Source organism: Acomys russatus, chromosome X, assembly GCF_903995435.1.
Source record: "Acomys russatus chromosome X, mAcoRus1.1, whole genome shotgun sequence".
NCBI classification, from domain to species: domain Eukaryota; kingdom Metazoa; phylum Chordata; class Mammalia; order Rodentia; family Muridae; genus Acomys; species Acomys russatus.
The window spans coordinates 89,647,043-89,664,433 of record NC_067169.1 but is presented as its reverse complement, the minus strand read 5'-3'; the positions used below and the strand labels follow the sequence as shown (position 1 = coordinate 89,664,433).

At 38.9% G+C, this 17,391-nt stretch overlaps 1 protein-coding gene across 1 annotated transcript in view; it reads left to right on the top strand.

Moving 5' to 3' along the window:
• The window catches only part of Il13ra1 (interleukin 13 receptor subunit alpha 1), a 52,717-nt gene extending 43,288 nt beyond the window's left edge, over positions 1-9,429 (top strand). The window contains exon 11 of the mRNA XM_051141866.1: positions 7,830-9,429. Coding sequence (XP_050997823.1) covers positions 7,830-7,922 — 93 coding nt within the window. The 3' untranslated portion in view covers positions 7,923-9,429. The remainder of the gene's footprint in view (positions 1-7,829) is intronic.
• The last annotated feature ends 7,962 nt before the right edge of the window (positions 9,430-17,391 follow it).

Below are 17,391 nucleotides of genomic sequence, written 5' to 3'. Positions count from 1 at the left end.
GATGCTGTCTAATGAGACACATGTTTATGTACCTAAGTCTTACCTTGACTTACAAATTTGCAAAGTCCTAGATTCTTTTCTAACGTCCTCACTTTAGAGATGGGGACTTTGGGGGTCACTGAGGAGACTCTAATGGTAGAGGAGTGACTACAAAACCTGAACCAGAACCAAGTAGCCCAGAGATGTCATCTCTTAATCTGAAGAAAGAAGCCATGATTTTAAAACACCCATTACTTCCACACAAATGCCATCAATAACGCTGCTCTGAAATCTATTAAGATGTGACCACAAATAAATCTTCAGTGCAGTTTCCTTAAGGCTTCTAGTGTTTTGATGCTGTTTTGTTCATCACCACAGTAACAGTTTGGCTAACAGCATTTCTTCCTGATGCTCTTCTATTTGTCTTTTCCATGAGACTAATTGGGCTTCTGGCCACATTCAGGAATGGGAAGGGGATTGCAGAGGGAATTGCTTCTCTTCCATATCTGTGTTTCTTGCATCCATTAATAAAGAAAACCACATTATTCATTGCACCTTTCTCAGCAGGAAACTGTGCTGTGCCTTTTTACATCCCCAGTCACAAAGTAGCTTTTAAATTTCCAAACATTTAATATTTTTGCTTCAGTATATAACTTTTAAAAAAATCAAAGGATGATTTCCTCTGCATGCAAGACACCATCACGGTGCCTTAAAGATTATAAATTCCTAGTTTCAGCTAAGGCTCAGGCCCTGCTCGAATTTTTTTCAGTGGTCTAAAGGCAAATGCCATTAAATTAACCCACCATTAGCGAGTCTAAGATTGAGCACTGTTTTGAAGGTTCCCTCTTGTTACTTGCATTCACTCCGAGTCCCTGGCCCATGTGGAGAGACTTTGTTGGGTATTGCACCAATGCTATTTACACCAGTAGATATTGTTGCCTTACTCAGTTTTTAGGGGATGTTAAAGGACAGTTGTCTCATTTTCTCCTTTCAGCTACATCATGTATAAATCTGCACCTTTCTGCAAAGCGTTGCTTTTTGGTTGTCAGCTAGGCTCTTTGGCTGCTCTGAAATTCAGTTCCTGCTAAAAGGGCAGAACGCATGCCTAATTTTCCCCCCTTATTGGTCTTTAAAATGAGGAGTTGGGTTAATAGCCATAACAAATGGTTTCAAATTAGTCTCTTTCATGCAAAATTCAACAGTACTCTTAGATGTGGGGCTTTCCAATTTGTTCTGCTCAGCCTTTTGTTTTATACTGTTGCTCAGAAGAAGTCTAGGGTATGAAATAGGTTCATTTGTGACCAGAGGCCAGTGTTTTTACATGGTGCTCAATTGCATGAGGCTTGCTGTACTTCAGTAGACACTGTGGGAAATACTATAATCAAACTAGAAAATAATGTTAGATTGAGACTTGATAATTCATAATACTCCTGAATTTATTGCTTTCAATATGAAAACCCACAATGTTTTCCTCTCTTGTCACTATTCTATTGCTGATGACCCATTTCTCTTATTTTAAATGACAGATTAAGGATTGAATTGTGGACTGGTAATTTTATGGATTTTAAAATTAGACTGGCCTAAAATTCATAAAATTGAATACTAGGTCGATGTCTTTATTTATTCTTTCTCACTTACGTGGGCATATTTTACACAGTGCTGAGAGAAAGGCCATGGTGCTAATAAAGATTTTTTAAAAAAGACAGTACACAATGCATTACAGTTACCCCATGTATTCTGTATTGTAATACAGCTACCCCCTACATCCTCCCTTATTCCTTCCCATCTCAATCAACTCCGCCCCTTCTTTTTCTTACCATTCCCTTTCTTGGATTCATGAGTTTTTTATTTCTTTTGTAACCCATTTCACTTAACCAGGGCCATCTGTGTGACTGCCAGATTGGGACTATTCATTGGAACACGATACTGTTAAAAGCAATGACTCCTCACTCTTTATGAATCAACCAATAAGAAATAGTCAACAGTGAGGGATAAGGTTCCTTGAGTCTTTCCTTTATATATATGTGTGTGTGTGTGTGTGTGTGTGTGTGTGTGTGTGTGTATGAAATTGTCAAAGAATAAATTTTATCAATAAAAAATAATTAAGAGTGTTTGGGCTGCAGCGATGGCTCTAAGGTTAAGGTAGCTTATTGTTCTTATAGAGTATCAGGGTTTGCTTCCCAGAATCCACGTGGCATAATCTTACAACTCTTTCAAACTCCAGTTCCAGGAATTTAGTTCCAAAAAGGCCTTCTGGCCTCCACAGGCACCAGGCATGTATATGGTGCATGCAACATATATGCAAAAATTGAATGGAAAAGACTGTCCTTACAGACTGCTTCTAATACACTTATCGCCTTTATTGAAACATTTTTAAAATGTTTTGTTTTTTCTGGGGGGGTTATAGGATCTCATTCTTAGCTCAGGCTTGTCTTCAACTCCCTATATAGTCCAAGATGGCCTAGAATTATTAGCAATCCTCCTGCCTCAGCCCCTTGAGTGTTGGTAATACAGGCATGAGCCATTACTAGTGGCTTCCAAATTGCTTTCCCCCCTTATCCAACATAGCATTGTATATGTGTATGTTTTTAGGAAGCTTCTACAGTAGTAAATTATAAATGCTGTTTTTATTCATCAGATGTGAGATGAGATGTGAGCCATTCCCAAGCCTTTCTAGCTCTTTCTGAACTCTTGGTGACTGGTTCAATTAATTCATCAGTTCTACCCTAAATTCCTCTCCAAACTGATTCAAACTGGCTTCTCTTGACTTCTGACTGAAATACTCTGCCTGGCCTCAAACTAATTTTGGCAGTATGCTTTAATCTTATGGCTCCTTCTCATTTTCTGGCTCATCCTGTTTTCATCTGTGTGTAACCTGTTCTCTCTATAACTGGTCTCTGTAAAACTGTCCTGGTAAGAAACTCTCCATAAAATCTCTCGCCTTGCACTGCTCTTAAGTAGCCTTTCTTTCTGTCTTCTTTTCATGAGAGTTGGGCATTTACTATCTCATTCTATCAAATCTTTCTCTGATTCATCACTTTGTTGGCCCTCAGTTAGACATCACTTTCAAACATGGCTGCTTCCTTCTATAAACTAACATTAGCTTCATTGTTTGGAATTAAAGGGGTGTACTAAGGGTGTGTCTGTATTCCAGCCAGATCATACTGTAATGCAGAGCATGTCTGCATTCTAGCTGGGTCATGTAGACCTAGAAGGTCTTTGGATGTGATCCCTTGCAAAGTAGCCATGCTGCTGGATTAAATTCCTCTATAGTAGGTTTCCATATGACCTATTCTAAATGTTTTCTGTAGTGTTAATTTTCCATCCATGGATTCCTTCTTCTAGCCTGTTCTCCCATTTGCTATCCAGTTTAACCCTTCCTGTCCCATTATTAATTTTAAACTCTCTTTACCAATGTATTGTCTCCTTTCCATTTCATGGCCTTTCCCATGGGATTTTAGTAATTTCCCAGCCTTTATGGGTATTCCAAATGAACCAAACATATCTGAAGATTCAATGCTAATATCACAGATAAGAGAAAGCATATGATGTTTGCCTTTCTAGGTCTGGGTTAGCAAGGCTCAGGGATCTTTTCAGAAGAGAGAGAAGAAAGATTGTAAGAGCCAAAGATGATGGGTAATCAAAAGGAAGCTGTTTTCCAAATACAGCAGGGCAGCTTGACACTGAACTCACAGTGGTTATGACAGCATACACAAGAAATTCTTTAAAAAGAATAAGCCAAAACCTCAAAACAAAACAAAAAACCCAATGCAACAACACCCACAAATACACACAGAGAGAAGGAGGAGTCCTGTCTTCACTATCTTAAATGAGTTTATATACTTCCTTATGGTATAAAATGTTAAAGACATCTGACAATATAATATTATTTCTGAATTAAAATATTTGAGTTTCCACAAAATATAATAATCTTACAAAAACCATACTTGGTGTTTACTATTCTGTGTAGATTTTTTTTTCAGATACAGATTGAACCCCTCTAATCTAAAAATCTAAATTCCTGAGTGCTGGAATATCTGAAATGTTTTGAGTGCCAGTATAATGACCCAAACTGTCTTTTATGCACAAAATTATAATGTATATATCATTATTTTGAGTAATGGCTATTTAGTATATATAAAACATCAAAGAATTTTGTGTTAAGACTTGGGTCCCATCCACAAAATATTGGTGTGTGTGTGTGTGTGTGTGTGTGTGTGTGTTTTCAATTTTGGAACAAATTCCCAAACCCTGAACACTTTATTCTAAAGCATTTTGTATGAGTGATCTCTAACCTATTCCTCTCTTGTTTTCTTTGGCTTTCTTTTATATTTGTCACACCCTCTTGGATAATTGTATAAATCCTCCAGTTCACCTTCTACTTGTCTGAAAACATTATCTAATGATTTGTTGTGTTTACTCGCCTATGTTCCCTCTAGCTTAGTCTTCATTTCTGAAATGAAATTATTATTTCCTTTACTTCTAATTCTTTCCTTAGTTTTCTCATCTCATTTCTGAATCCCTCTCGTTCTGAATTTTTATACATTCTTTAATGGACTTTATAACATCTCATTCCATGTAAATTTTTCTTCATATAATTTTGACACATTAGGGGCTATAGTTTTCATGGGAAAATTTCTGGCAACTTATAATTCCGTGAGGATATTATTCTGTTGTTCATTTTTATGTGAAAGTAGTTTCCTAAACTTTGAGAAAGAGGCTTCTCTTAGGTCCATTGTTTTACTAATTTCATAACCATAGAGCCCCCCTTCTATTGCTTAAGAGAAAATTTCAAAATTGTAATATGAATGACTTCCCACCTGCCTCCTTTTTCCTTCTCTTTGGCTCTGGGGGGTAGTGTTGGGACAGGGTCTCATATGCAGCTATGACTTGCCTAGGACTTACTCTGTAGTCCTGGCTTCCCTTGAGCGTACAGTGTTCTTCTACCTCTGCTTCCCAAAGGGCTGGGGTTCTAGGCAGGAGCCACTGTACCTGGCCTTTTTTCTCTTTATAATTTCTTTCTCTGCCCCTCATTCCCTCCTCTCCATCCCTACATTTATCTGGATCTTCTTTCTTTTTATTTATTTCTTTCCCCTATCCTTCCAATCAGTTGGAGTCTATTCCCACAAGCCTCTTCTCAGAACGGAGGATATTCAATTTTGAGAGCTCACATCTGGACGATGGCTTTTTTGTGAATTAGCAGACTATTGGCATCCTCATAATGTGTTCAGAAGTTAGCTCACTGATATTTGAGTTCCCACAGAGTTCTCAGATCTCTTGGATGCCATGTTGATTCTATGTGTTCTTCTGCAACTCTTTATCATTTTTGTTTTGTAACTATCATTTGTTACTCTCCACCAACTCTTATTTGGGTTCATGGTGCATCATTTTTTAAATTTAGTTTAGCTGTAAAATCTGTTAGCAAATTTTATCTATCTGTCTGTCTATTGTCTTGTCTCTGCTTTCCTACTTTTTATTTTTTAAATGATTGCATTTGGGAAAAGACAAATACTATACCATGTTGCCACAGCTATCTTCCTGCCATCATATCTGTGCAAACTACAAATTATGAGCCAAATCCTGCCATCTGCCATTTGTTTTTGTATAACTTTTGGTGTACAAATAGAGTTTTGGATCTAGTTATCTATCTCTCTCTGCTAAGGACGGAATCTTGCACATGCTACATAAGTGCTATACTACTCCCAAGTAGCTTACGGTTTTTAAATGTGTACATTTGATATGACAAATTATTATCCAGGGAGATTATGTGGCTGGAATAAGTTATGGTGCATTCATGCAGTGAGATAGTTTTCAGAGGAAAATGAGATAGTTCTGTTTTGCCAATTTATGAGAATTTATAACATATGTTGCTAATGGAAACATTCAGAATACTTATGCATACCATGAGAATTTGAACAATTATATAGTCATAAGAAGTATCTATTAAAACTAGGCTATGCAAATCTCTAGATTTACTTGTTTGAACACACTTTTCACAACATGCTGTTAAGTAATGTTTTAGAAAATCAATGGGTGTTTTGATAGGTGATAAAATTTTACATAACAGATTTTATATGTTTTATCAGTGCATGGGCTTAGGCTGTTTATTTTGTGAAATTCTTGTCCCTTGTCCTTTTATCCCCTGCAATATTTATCTTTTCCTTGGCAGTTTGTGAGGTTTTCTATGTTGTTGTTGTTGTTGTTGTTTCCTCATTGAGGATGGGATCCAGGGTCTGATTCATGCAAGACAAAGACTGTACCAACAAAACAGTAGCTCTAGCCTCATAAATTAAATGCTAATCCTTTGTCTTGTTAGCCATTGTTGCCTTTTGGTTGCATTTATGGTGATTAATTATATACAAATGAATTTTCCTTTGTTTTCTACAGTAAAACCACCTTTGTAAAAAATAATCTTTTATGTGCAGAAAGCCTACCCCACAGGAGACTTATATAGGTGTTTCCCTATGTATTTAGTTGACTTTATGTTTTATGTTTAGGGCTTTCATCCATGAAGGCTTTGTTGGTGTAGTCTATGAGGGAGAGGTTTCAAATGCTCAGCCAGCTGGCATAGTGCCACTTATTGTGTAAGCCGTGGTTTTAAGGTTATATAATTTTTCAGATTGTTTTTGTTAGAAGTCTGCACATTTCACATTGTTTAAAATATAGAATCTTTGAGGTACAATTTACTACAAAATGTATTCTTTTAAAGTTTCCAATTCAAAGAACTTTTGCAAATAAATGCAATTTTGTAGCCACTACTCCAGTAGGAGATAGACTGCTTCTGCCATTTCCTGATGTCCCAAGCTTCATCCCGTGCTGTAGAGCAGCAGTTCTCAAACGTGTTTTTGTTTCTCTGACTTACATTTCTTCCCATAAGCTTAATGAACTATAGAACACCGATGGAGAAAAGGGTCTCAGGCACAATCCTGCGCAGGGGTTTGTTTGTTTGTTTCCTGCAAAGGCTTGTTTTTGTTTTATGTAATTCACTGCCTGTAACAATTGAAATATTACAGCATGAAAACTGCCATTGGCAATCCAGAAACACATGGTTATAGTTTAATAAAACGTGACTTCCTCAAACAGGCCTTAGGCTAGATTGGCCATGCTTCTTCATTTGTCCACCTCTAGTTTTTTGTTGTCTCTCTTTTGGTTTTGTTGTTTTGATTTGTTTTGTCTAGCAGCTTTATTTTACAGATGAATGGACTGAATTTAGATTTCACTCTTTCCTCCAGATTAACAAACCAAGGCCATGGGACCAGATTGTTAGCACTTTACTATGAAAGACACGCTTGAATCCCATTCAGGAGGAGCTTGTCCTATATATAATGAGCTCATTATACATAATGCCTAGCAAATAAGGTCTAGCAAATAATGTGAAAAAAAGCTGTTAGTATAGAGCCTTTCACATGGTTTAAAACGGACTTTTGGGACATCCAGTGTCTTGTTCAGTGGGTTTTGTGAGCCTGTGATGTTTCTGGAGCAATGGTCAAGTTTGAGTCGTGGAAAAAGGCCAGCTGAAACAGTTTGAAAAGCAGGCCACCCTTTTGTTCATCTCCAAAAGACTGTTTCTAGTTTCAGGACCATGTACATTTGTGTATTTCTTCAGACAGCTATTAAGCATCATGTAACAATCCTATGTTTTCCCCCATCTTTAATCTTAATTCTTCATTGTTTGGCTTCATTAATTGTTCAACTAGATGAATACTATTAGATAAAAAAAACAAATCAGAAAAACATTACACTTATGGTTCCTGTGCACGCGAACTTAAAAATAAACACTGACTCAGAGTACTCAAGGAAAGACTATTGTTGAGAAAAGTCACTGTGTACGTTTGTGTCTTTCCTCTCAGCACTGGAAGAAGTATGACATCTATGAGAAACAATCCAAAGAAGAAACGGATTCTGTAGTGCTGATAGAAAACCTGAAGAAAGCGTCTCAGTGATGGGGAGAATTGGTTTCTTTTTTCCTTCAATGCGAGCCTGTGAAATTTGATTGCCTTCTCCATTTGTTACCCGGGGACTTGTTCAATAGAAACTGAAACGACTGGACTCTTGAAAAGTGGGCAGCTCCTACGAGCTGCATGTCTTCATGTGGATCCTGCACCCAAAAACCCTAAACTAATGGAGCTCTTCAAAAAGAAAGCGGAGTTCTTCTCGTTCTTGTTGAATCTTAAAAGCAGACATACTTTACCAAGTCTCCAAAGTAGAGGACAAAGAAAAGGGGACAATAACCATCAATTCATCTTATCCGGAGTTGTAACGGCTTCCTAAGGAATCTCACTTGCTCTGTATTCTTTGTGTGGAATAACATCAAAACATTTTGCTTATGAGGAAACTCATTTGGGGTGTGTACACTAAGGCTGTACTTGACTCCCACAGAGCATCTAGCAAACAGAACTGATACAATCTGCCGTCTATTGTTTGGGAGCCCACTGAGTGATATTTGTGGCTATTAAAATGTGGTGTCATTATCCACTTCAATAGCATTTTCCTCTGTTTTGAAATTCCCAGAAATTATCTTGGCCGTGGTGATGACACATACAGAAAAAGCAGAAGCAATTTCACCAAGACTGTTTTATGTCATTGTAGTGTTTTTATAGGACAGTGGAGGCAGAATGACCTAGTATTAGAGTTGGAACCAGGAAGTCTCTAATGATATATGTGCCTCTTTTCATTTATGCTACCCAAATCAAGTATTGACTCTGTATCTAGCTTTTGCTAAGCTCTCAAGTGTGAGGGATGGGACTCCTATCCCTGGGCTTACAAATATTGGGGACTCCTTATTTCTTAGCACTTTCTTTATCTCCAGATAGCCATTTCACAAGCTTTAGAATCTGCCATCTCCTATGCTTCTTCCCCGCTGTGCCTACGCCTCCATCCTCTTTCTTACAGCCTTTTGACTTTCAGAGGAATTGAGGATACAAATTTGCTTAGACTACCTAGTGGAACAGGGAATACATTGCATCTCAGGTAAAAGATAAGCAGACTGAACAACAATGACTAATCCATACATACTTTGCAGCTTCCCTGTGAGTCCACAATTATTTGAGGTTTTTGAGCAATTGATGTTTCTGTGTATTTTCTCAATAGAGATGATGTCTTTTCTTCACTTAGAATTTAGCTCTATTTGCTTGAGTGGGAAAGAAGATTTGTATCTGTTTCTCTTTGTTGGTAAGATAGGCCTTAGGATGGCTGTTTTCCGTGCTGTAAATGGTCCTGTCAACTCTGTGTTTCATTGAGAGGGAATGAAGAGGGCCTCCAACTATGCACTCACTTTTTTCATATGTTAGGTTTCCATTCTGTTCCATTTCCACAATGTATGCATGTGTGTATTGTATATTCTCCCTATTTCGACTATTTCCTAATAATTTAAAACAATGTGAGGTACTCTCTGTATCTTTTTCATACACACAGATCACTAGCAAGGACTGAAGAACTTCATATCACAAATAAAATGATGTTACTTGCATCTCTTGTTCTTAAGCAGGGAAGAAAAGAGACCCCTGTTCTTCACAAGTTGGGAGAAAGGGGAACCTTGCTTCCATGGTGGTAAATGAGTGCTGTGCCTGGCATTTCAGAAAATGAGGGTGCATGGTGGGATTGTTGCATGGCTATTTCCTACTTGCACTTTTATTTTGGGTGTCAGCTTGCAGCTGGGATGCGGGCATCATAGGTGTTCCAGTTTCTCCTACTATCCACCAGAAAGAAGATGTGGCTTTCTTGTGTTAAGAGTGAGGTAAGTCCTTAAATCCAGCATTGCATAGTTCTGGGAAGGAAGGTACCTACATTCCTTGTACAGAGCCATTTTCACTACTGACCTAGTTTGATGGTGATGAAGAGGATGCTTTGGAATGCCCTGGAGACCATCCTGGAGTCTTGCAGCATGGGAACACAGACACATCATAGTTTGCTTCTAGCTTTCTCTTTCAATAGCAGAGGGGGGAGGGGACAGTGAATAGGAATACCTAGGAACTCTTAAAGACATGAATTCATTGCTTATTAGAAATTTAGAGGCTTGTATATTATTTTGACTAAGGCACATGAATTTTCCCTCTACATACATAAGTAAACCCAGCATAAGGAGGACCATTCCTTTTCTTTCATTCAGAGAACTTTTTCTGAATCTGGGCACTGAAGGGATACGTGAAATGTTTTTGGTAATGTCTTCAACTAAGAATCTTTCTGTCTAACTACTTTTAAGAAAGTAAAATAAACATTGTCTTTTTGTATGTCACCTAAATGCTTTCTTTTGGTCTTATTTTTAGGAAAGTCTTGTGGAGGAGTGGGGGGTAAGGAAAATTACAGTTATAACAATAAACACTATAAAACCAATCCCAAGACAGCTATTTTATTATAACAGTCATTTATTACAAGTTTCCTTGTTATTTAGTTGTGTCAGTTTTCTGATAAGAATGCACATATAATTAGTTTAATGTTAGGGCAGGCTCTCCAGGCATCACCTAGAGAAACGGAAGTATTTGATAAATTGTAATTGCAAAAATTAACGGAGGTCCAGTAAGAAAGATGGCTTACCAGGTAAAGATGCTTGCTGCTAAGCCTGATAACCTGAGTTTGACCCCAAGACTAAATCAGGAACTTACCAATTAGGCAAGAGAAACTGTCCAATGATGAGAGCGTCCAGTCTCTGCATCCTTAGTGCTGGAGTTAGAGATATGTGACTCTGCCTAGCTTTTTTTTTTTTAAAGATTTACTTATTTGTGTACTTTTTTATCTTTTTTTTTTTTTACTTTTTTAAAATGTATATGAGTGCTGTTTTTCATGAACACCAGAAGGAAGGAGATCTCATTCCAGATGGTTGTGAGCCACAATGTGGTTGCTGGGAATTGAACTCAGGACCTTTGGAAGAGCAGCCAGTGCTCTAACCTCTGAGCCATCTCTCCTAGCCCCTCTGCCTAGCTTTTTAACATGGGGGCTGGTGATTTGAATATGAGGTTATAAATCCATACGAGATTTGTGGAAAACATAAATTCCTGTGGCCACAAGCATGCTCAGCTGATCTTGGGGAGAGAGAAGCCAAAATCATGTATGCAACTTTTCAAAGTTGTTCGCCATTCCATCATTACCATGAGCTGCTCTTGGCAAAGTGAACCCTTGTGTATACATGAATGGTGCTACTCCTCTTTGGGTTTCATTTTGCTTTGTTTGGGCTTGGGTTTTTTTTTAATTTTATTTTTTAAATGAGAAGGGGGTCTCGGTTTGTAACCCAGGGTTGCTTGAACTTACAAAATAGCCTGAGCTTGACTAGACCTCACAAGTCTCCTGTCTTAGTTTCTCACATGCTGGGATTACTGACATATACCACCGTATCAGAGTCACTGGTAAAGCATTACCACTTTTAGAAGAAACTAGGGAAACAAACACTTTTATTTGGCCCATAGAGATGGTGAAGCATGTAAAATAAAGTGCTTGTGGACCTGAAGACCTGAGCTCTGTTCCCAGAGCTCATATAAAGGTGAAAGGAGAAAACCGGCGCCATAAAATTATCTTCTGACTGCTACACATATGTTACAGTATGCATATTCATATCACATACATGGACATATATATGTACACACAAACTAATAATAGTAATAATAATAATAACGGTAATAATAAAAACTCTTTTGATTCAGGAATGTTTTTCTTCCAGACAATGATTAGGTAAAAAAAAAAAAAACGTATGCGTATATATAGTTATAGATGTCTGTATGTATATTGCAGCTAAATCATGGAATGCTTTATTTTCATTAAGGTCAAAGTTTTATTGATGTTGGTATTCTGTATTTCTTTGTTTTTTTTTTTTTACTTTAATTCTCGAGATGATTTTTTTTCCTGAAGATTCTTTAGCCTTTAACCATCTTTCCCAATGGTTTCATTTTTAGCAACAGGAAACTATGTCACTGTTAGTTTTCAACATTTGTTTGGTAGACTATTAAATGAAAAGAGAAAATCAATAGTTTCTGCTTTATTTCTGATTTATTAAAATGAATTGAGCTAATTGGAGAGATGAAGCTATATTATATAATGTAGGTTTATTGGAACAGTGCAGGAGGGGAAGGGAAGCGCTCATTGCATGGTGGGGAGAAGGGAACTAGAGTGAGGCAGGGGGAAGGGGGGGAAGAGGGGCAAAACAGGACAGAAGAACCAAAATGTCTGTATTATATAGTGAAGGGTCTCTGAGAGGAGGTAAGCCCACCCCTTGGTAGAAGGTGGGGCATGCCAGCCACACCATGCAGCAGGACCTAACATCCCAGCCTTTTGTTGATAAATGGATAATGGGTGAAACTGCAGTTCCATCTGATGCAGTCTGTGAGGTTTAGGCTGGAGCACCTGAGTTCTGGATGCAGCACCTGGAAGGATGCTGAAATTGTGTGTGTGTGTGTGTGTGTGTGTGTGTGTGTGTGTGTGTCTGTGTGTGTGTCTGTGTGTGTGTGTGTGTGTTAGGGACAGAAGATAAGGAGTTTAGGGAGAGAAATTGTTTTCTTAGGGGTACATTTGAAAATTTTAGGTCCATGGACTTGGTAGTTGGAGAAAGGGAGTCCCAAAACCAGGAAATGGGGGAGGAATCCCACCCTCCCCTCTAAAATAGGAGATATGTGGAAAACTTAGGCTGTTGATTGACAGTGCTACTTATCTGGAGTGTGACCTGTGGATTTTAATGGATCTCCTGAAGCTTACAAGAATCTTTTTTGTTTTGTTTTTTGTTTTTGTTTTTACAAAAAGAGAGGAGTTGGATTGGGAGACAGTTTACAGTCTGATTAGTGTTAAAGCTCTTAACAGTCTTAATACAACAGTAACATAGTGAGGGAAGAGTTCTTATGCACCTTAAATCACTTTCTTCTTACCAACCTTAAAACACCTTTTCTCAGTAGAAGAATGGATAAAGAAACTGTGGTACATTTACACTATGGAATACTACTCAGCTATTAAAAACAAGGAATTCCTGAAATTTGTGGACAAATGGATTGAGCTAGAAATGATCATAATGAGTGAGTTAACCCAGAAGCAGAAAGACTCAAATGGTATATACTCACTTATATCTGCATACTAGCCCAAGGGGCATGCCCCACGAAAGCCTTCACTTACCAGGAAACTGGGACAGAGAGGAGGACATCCTATTGGGACTCTAGATGAGAGAAGCATGGGAGAATAGCAAAGTAGAAGGATCCAGAGGGTCCTAGAAACCTACAAGAAGAACATTATGATAGGCAGATTTGGGCCCAGAGGTCCCACTCAAACTAAGGCACCAGCCAAGGACAATACAGGCGGTAAACTTCAAACCCCTACCCAGATCTAGCCAATGGACAGGACATTCTCCACAGTTGAGTGGAGAGTGGATTATGACTTTCACACGTACTCTGGTGTCTCATATTTGACCACGTCCCCTGGAAGGGGAGACCTGGTGGCACTCAGAGGAAGGATAGCAGGCTACCAAGAAGAGACTTGATACCCTATGAGCATATACAGGGGGAGGAAGTCCCCCTCAGACACAGACATAGGGGAGAGGAGTAAGGTGAAAATGGGAGGGAGGGAGGAATGGGAGGATACAAGGGATGGGATAACCATTGAGATGTAACAAGAATAAATTAATTAAAAAAAAAAACACCTTCTCACCCTCAAACGCTTTCTTAGATCCTCCGACCTTGGTATATTTTTCTGCAAAGGCAGCTGAAGCCTTGGTTTTTGTTGTTAAACTGATCTTCAAACCCATCAGAGTCCTGAGAAAGATAACTCACCACAGGAAGCATAATCCAAGTGGCCTATGTACAGATTAATATGACAGAGGCTTACTCATTATCCAGACGGCTTTCTCACTAGGCTCCTGTAGTGTTGTGGCCAGAGACCCTAGGACAGCATCATGCTAAGCACATTTGAGAGGCTTTCCTTGGCAGACTGGCTGACCTTATTTTGTCTAGGCAAAACAGGGCAGTTAACTCTCTGGTGTCTTGTTTGTCTACAGTTCAGGCAGGGCCTTAGCAGTGGGCGAGTTAGTTGGGGCAGTTTTGTCCAGTATCACAATCCAGGTTGAGTCATCTGTCATTGTTCCCAAGTCTTCTTAGAGGCCTTGGGGTCAGCGCTAGAAGCTGGGGTCTCTGTCATAGTTAGCTTTTTAAATTAAACATTTAAATGTATTTATTGTACAGATTTTCTGACAGGTTTGAGGACCACCATCTATAAAGTATAGTTGAGCTAAACAAATTGTTTTTTAGTAACCCATCCTAAAGCATAAGTTTGAAAATGTAAAACAAGAGACTGAGTAAAGCTTAATCCTGTAATTAACTGCACCGTTACAGACTGAACAGCAAAAGCTTAAAAGAAAGAAGTTGCATTTGGCATTCAACAAGGTATTGAACAGGACTGCCGACCCTCAGTGTAGCCATGACTCTCCCACACCAAAGATGGTGGCTAGTCATGTGATTGCCCTTAGTCAAGATAGTGACAAAGCCATGCTTCTACCCCCTTTATCCCCAAATCAACATGGTGATCAGGCACGTTTTTTGTAAGTGCTGGCAGCAGGTGATTTTAAAAGTGTCAATGGGTCTGAGACCATGCATGGGTGTGGGGTAGTCCGGGGAGGGGATAGGTGGTACTGGGAGCCTAGTGTGCAGAAAGCAGCTGCACCAAATGGAGGAGGGGCAAGGGCTAAGAGCACACATCCCCAAAACCCGGAAAGATGCAGTTTGAAAAAATTCAAGTAGACATCCAGCGGCATCCATGTCTCCCAGCCTTAGTCGGAATCTCAAGATTATTGAAGTGGTGTCGCAAGTTAATAACCTGGGATCGGACAGTTTTGCAGCAAGGGAATAACCTAGGGTCAGATGCCTCCAAACTGCAGGCACCCCCTGGAACAAACACCTGCTTTTTTTTTGTTCCGGATGGACAAGGTCTTGCATGGCCACAACTTCACAGAGTGGTTCAAGGGATCCTGGACCCCAAAGAGGCAGCTGATACCTCTTGAGTTTAGCTGGTAGACACTCAACCAAGTGCAAAATTGCATCAGTGGACAGGGAGGTGGGAGAGAAGCAGTCCCCCTGTGGCCCTGAGTCGCCAGGCTGGGTACTCAACTTCTCCTGGCTTTAAAGATAATGAATCAGGGCAGGCAGAGCATAATGAGCTGGAAGGAGTGGCCCCACAAGTCCGGCCTGCTGAGCTGGGTGGAGCTCAACTCTCCCGAGTCACAGCACCAGATGATTGATTAAAACGGAATGAGCTAATTAGAGAGACAAAGCTATATTATATAAGTGCAGGTTTATTGGAGGAACGTGGGAGGGGCAGGGAGGGAAGAGAACGGGAGAGAGCAAGAAAGGGGAAGAGGGGGTGAAAATGGGCAGAGGAACCAAAATGGAAATGATTACTGCCAATAACTTGAGCAAGTGGGGAAGCAGTTTCTCCCCAAGAGCCTTATAGGCCTGGGGCTTATAGGACTTTGAATGGAGAATTCAGCCATACAGCATTAGACTTCTGATCAAGAGAAATGTGAACTCATAAATTTATGTTGTTTTAAATGGTTTTCAAACACTTTTAGTTCCTTCTGTTGGTATATGGCATAATTATTTTGGAATAACACAGTAAGTAGTGCTATTTCCTTTTTTAAGTTTAGAGATTTATTATGAGTTTCTGTTATATGAGATAAGGAATTTGCATTTTTTTCTTGGATGATAGAGATTGAACCCATAGCTAAATACTAGCTCTCACTCACCCCCTTCCCCTGCCCCCTTACTCTCTCTCTTGCCTTCACTCTTTCTCTTTATGTCTTTCTCTGTATCTCAAACACACACCCTTCCACAAGCATAAAATTTTTTAAAAAGATTTTTTATGTATTATTTATACAGTGTCTGCCAGCATGCCAGAGGAAGGCACCAGATCTCATTATAGATGGTTGTGAGGCACCATGTGGTTGCTGGGAATTGAACTCAGGACCTTTGGAAGGACAGACAGTCCTCTTAACCTCTGAGCTGTCTCTCCAGCCCAGCTTATACAGAATGTTTAATGAACATATTTACCAGTTGCATTATATCCTGTATCAGTCATAGTTGATGCATATAAAGTGCAATTCGTTATATTTCTATTTTATTCTTCCCAAATCACCTCTTTTTAAAAAATTAAATTTTTATGTGCCAAAAGATTTCTGAAAAACCTATAAATGTCTACATAGTACTGTCAACATATTAAGTAATTCATGAGTTCCCCTTATTTTTCTTGGAAACACTCTAAGTTTTCCCCTTTCTGCTTCATTCTGGAATGGTTCTTTTCTGGACTTGCCACTGAGCAGTCATCCTTGTAATTCCTCTCCTGGTTAGCTTCTGGTCTCTAGCCTTGCTGGTCCACACTCTTTGCTAACTTCCTTAGTAAGATGTCATCAGAGGTGATTTTATTTCGTTTTTTTCCCTAACTGTGTCCTCTTCCAGAAGTGATTTTAATAAAAACCTTTCTGTGTCTGAATATATCCTCACACGCCGTTAAGTTTCTGCTGGGAGAATAATTCTTCTCTCAGGACATGGAAAGCATCCTTCAAGTTGCATGTATTCTTTGAATGTGTTCTGGCTTCTAAAATAGAATCAGACCTCCATGATTTCCATCTTCCTGAATGGAATTGGTTCTCTCTTCCAGCCTTTCTTTTGGTCTGGAGTGTCTTGTAATTTAATGATATGCTTCCAGATCTTTCCCGTAGTAAGGTAGATTTTGTGAGCACCTTTTGTAAGAACTAGCCCTTCCATTTGTTTCACATCATGTTATTTCTCACCTCGTGTCACCTCTTCTATTGTCTATGTTTCTAGAACTCTGATAGGATGTACCGAACTTATTTTCTAACTTCTATATTTTTTTTGTCTCTTACACTTTCTATTTAGTTTTGGCTTTTGATTTTAGTTTCTGGGAAGTTACCTCAATGTGGTTTGAGCCTCAATTTTAGTGGTAGAATTTGGCAAAAGGCCCTATATCCTAGGGTTGTTGTGAGGGGTCGAAATGACACATAGTGCTTAGCATGGTGAAATGCCATCAGCAGTCGTCAGGAGCCAGTTCAGCATATGAACATAACAATCTGGGTGGAAACCATACCTAGCTATCACAGCATCACACTGTAGCATTTCCTTCCTTTCTGGCAATGAATTTGTAATGACACTTTTGAATCGCACTGCTTTTAGAAAACTTGCATAGCATAAATCAAGCTATCGTTATTGTTTCTAAAAACTCTTGAAAACAAAAAGTTTTTTTTTTTAAAGAAAAGAAATTATTTTCTTTCTTTCCACCTCCCTTCACCCCTGAGATACAGATACAATCTGGGAAACAATACTGAGTAGCTTCTCTTTGATAACTAAGTGGACAGTCTGGAGTGCAAATGGACCATTTTTTAGGATGAGAGGAGACTGTAAACCTTTACTATATGGAAGTTGCCATATACTCTATCATACA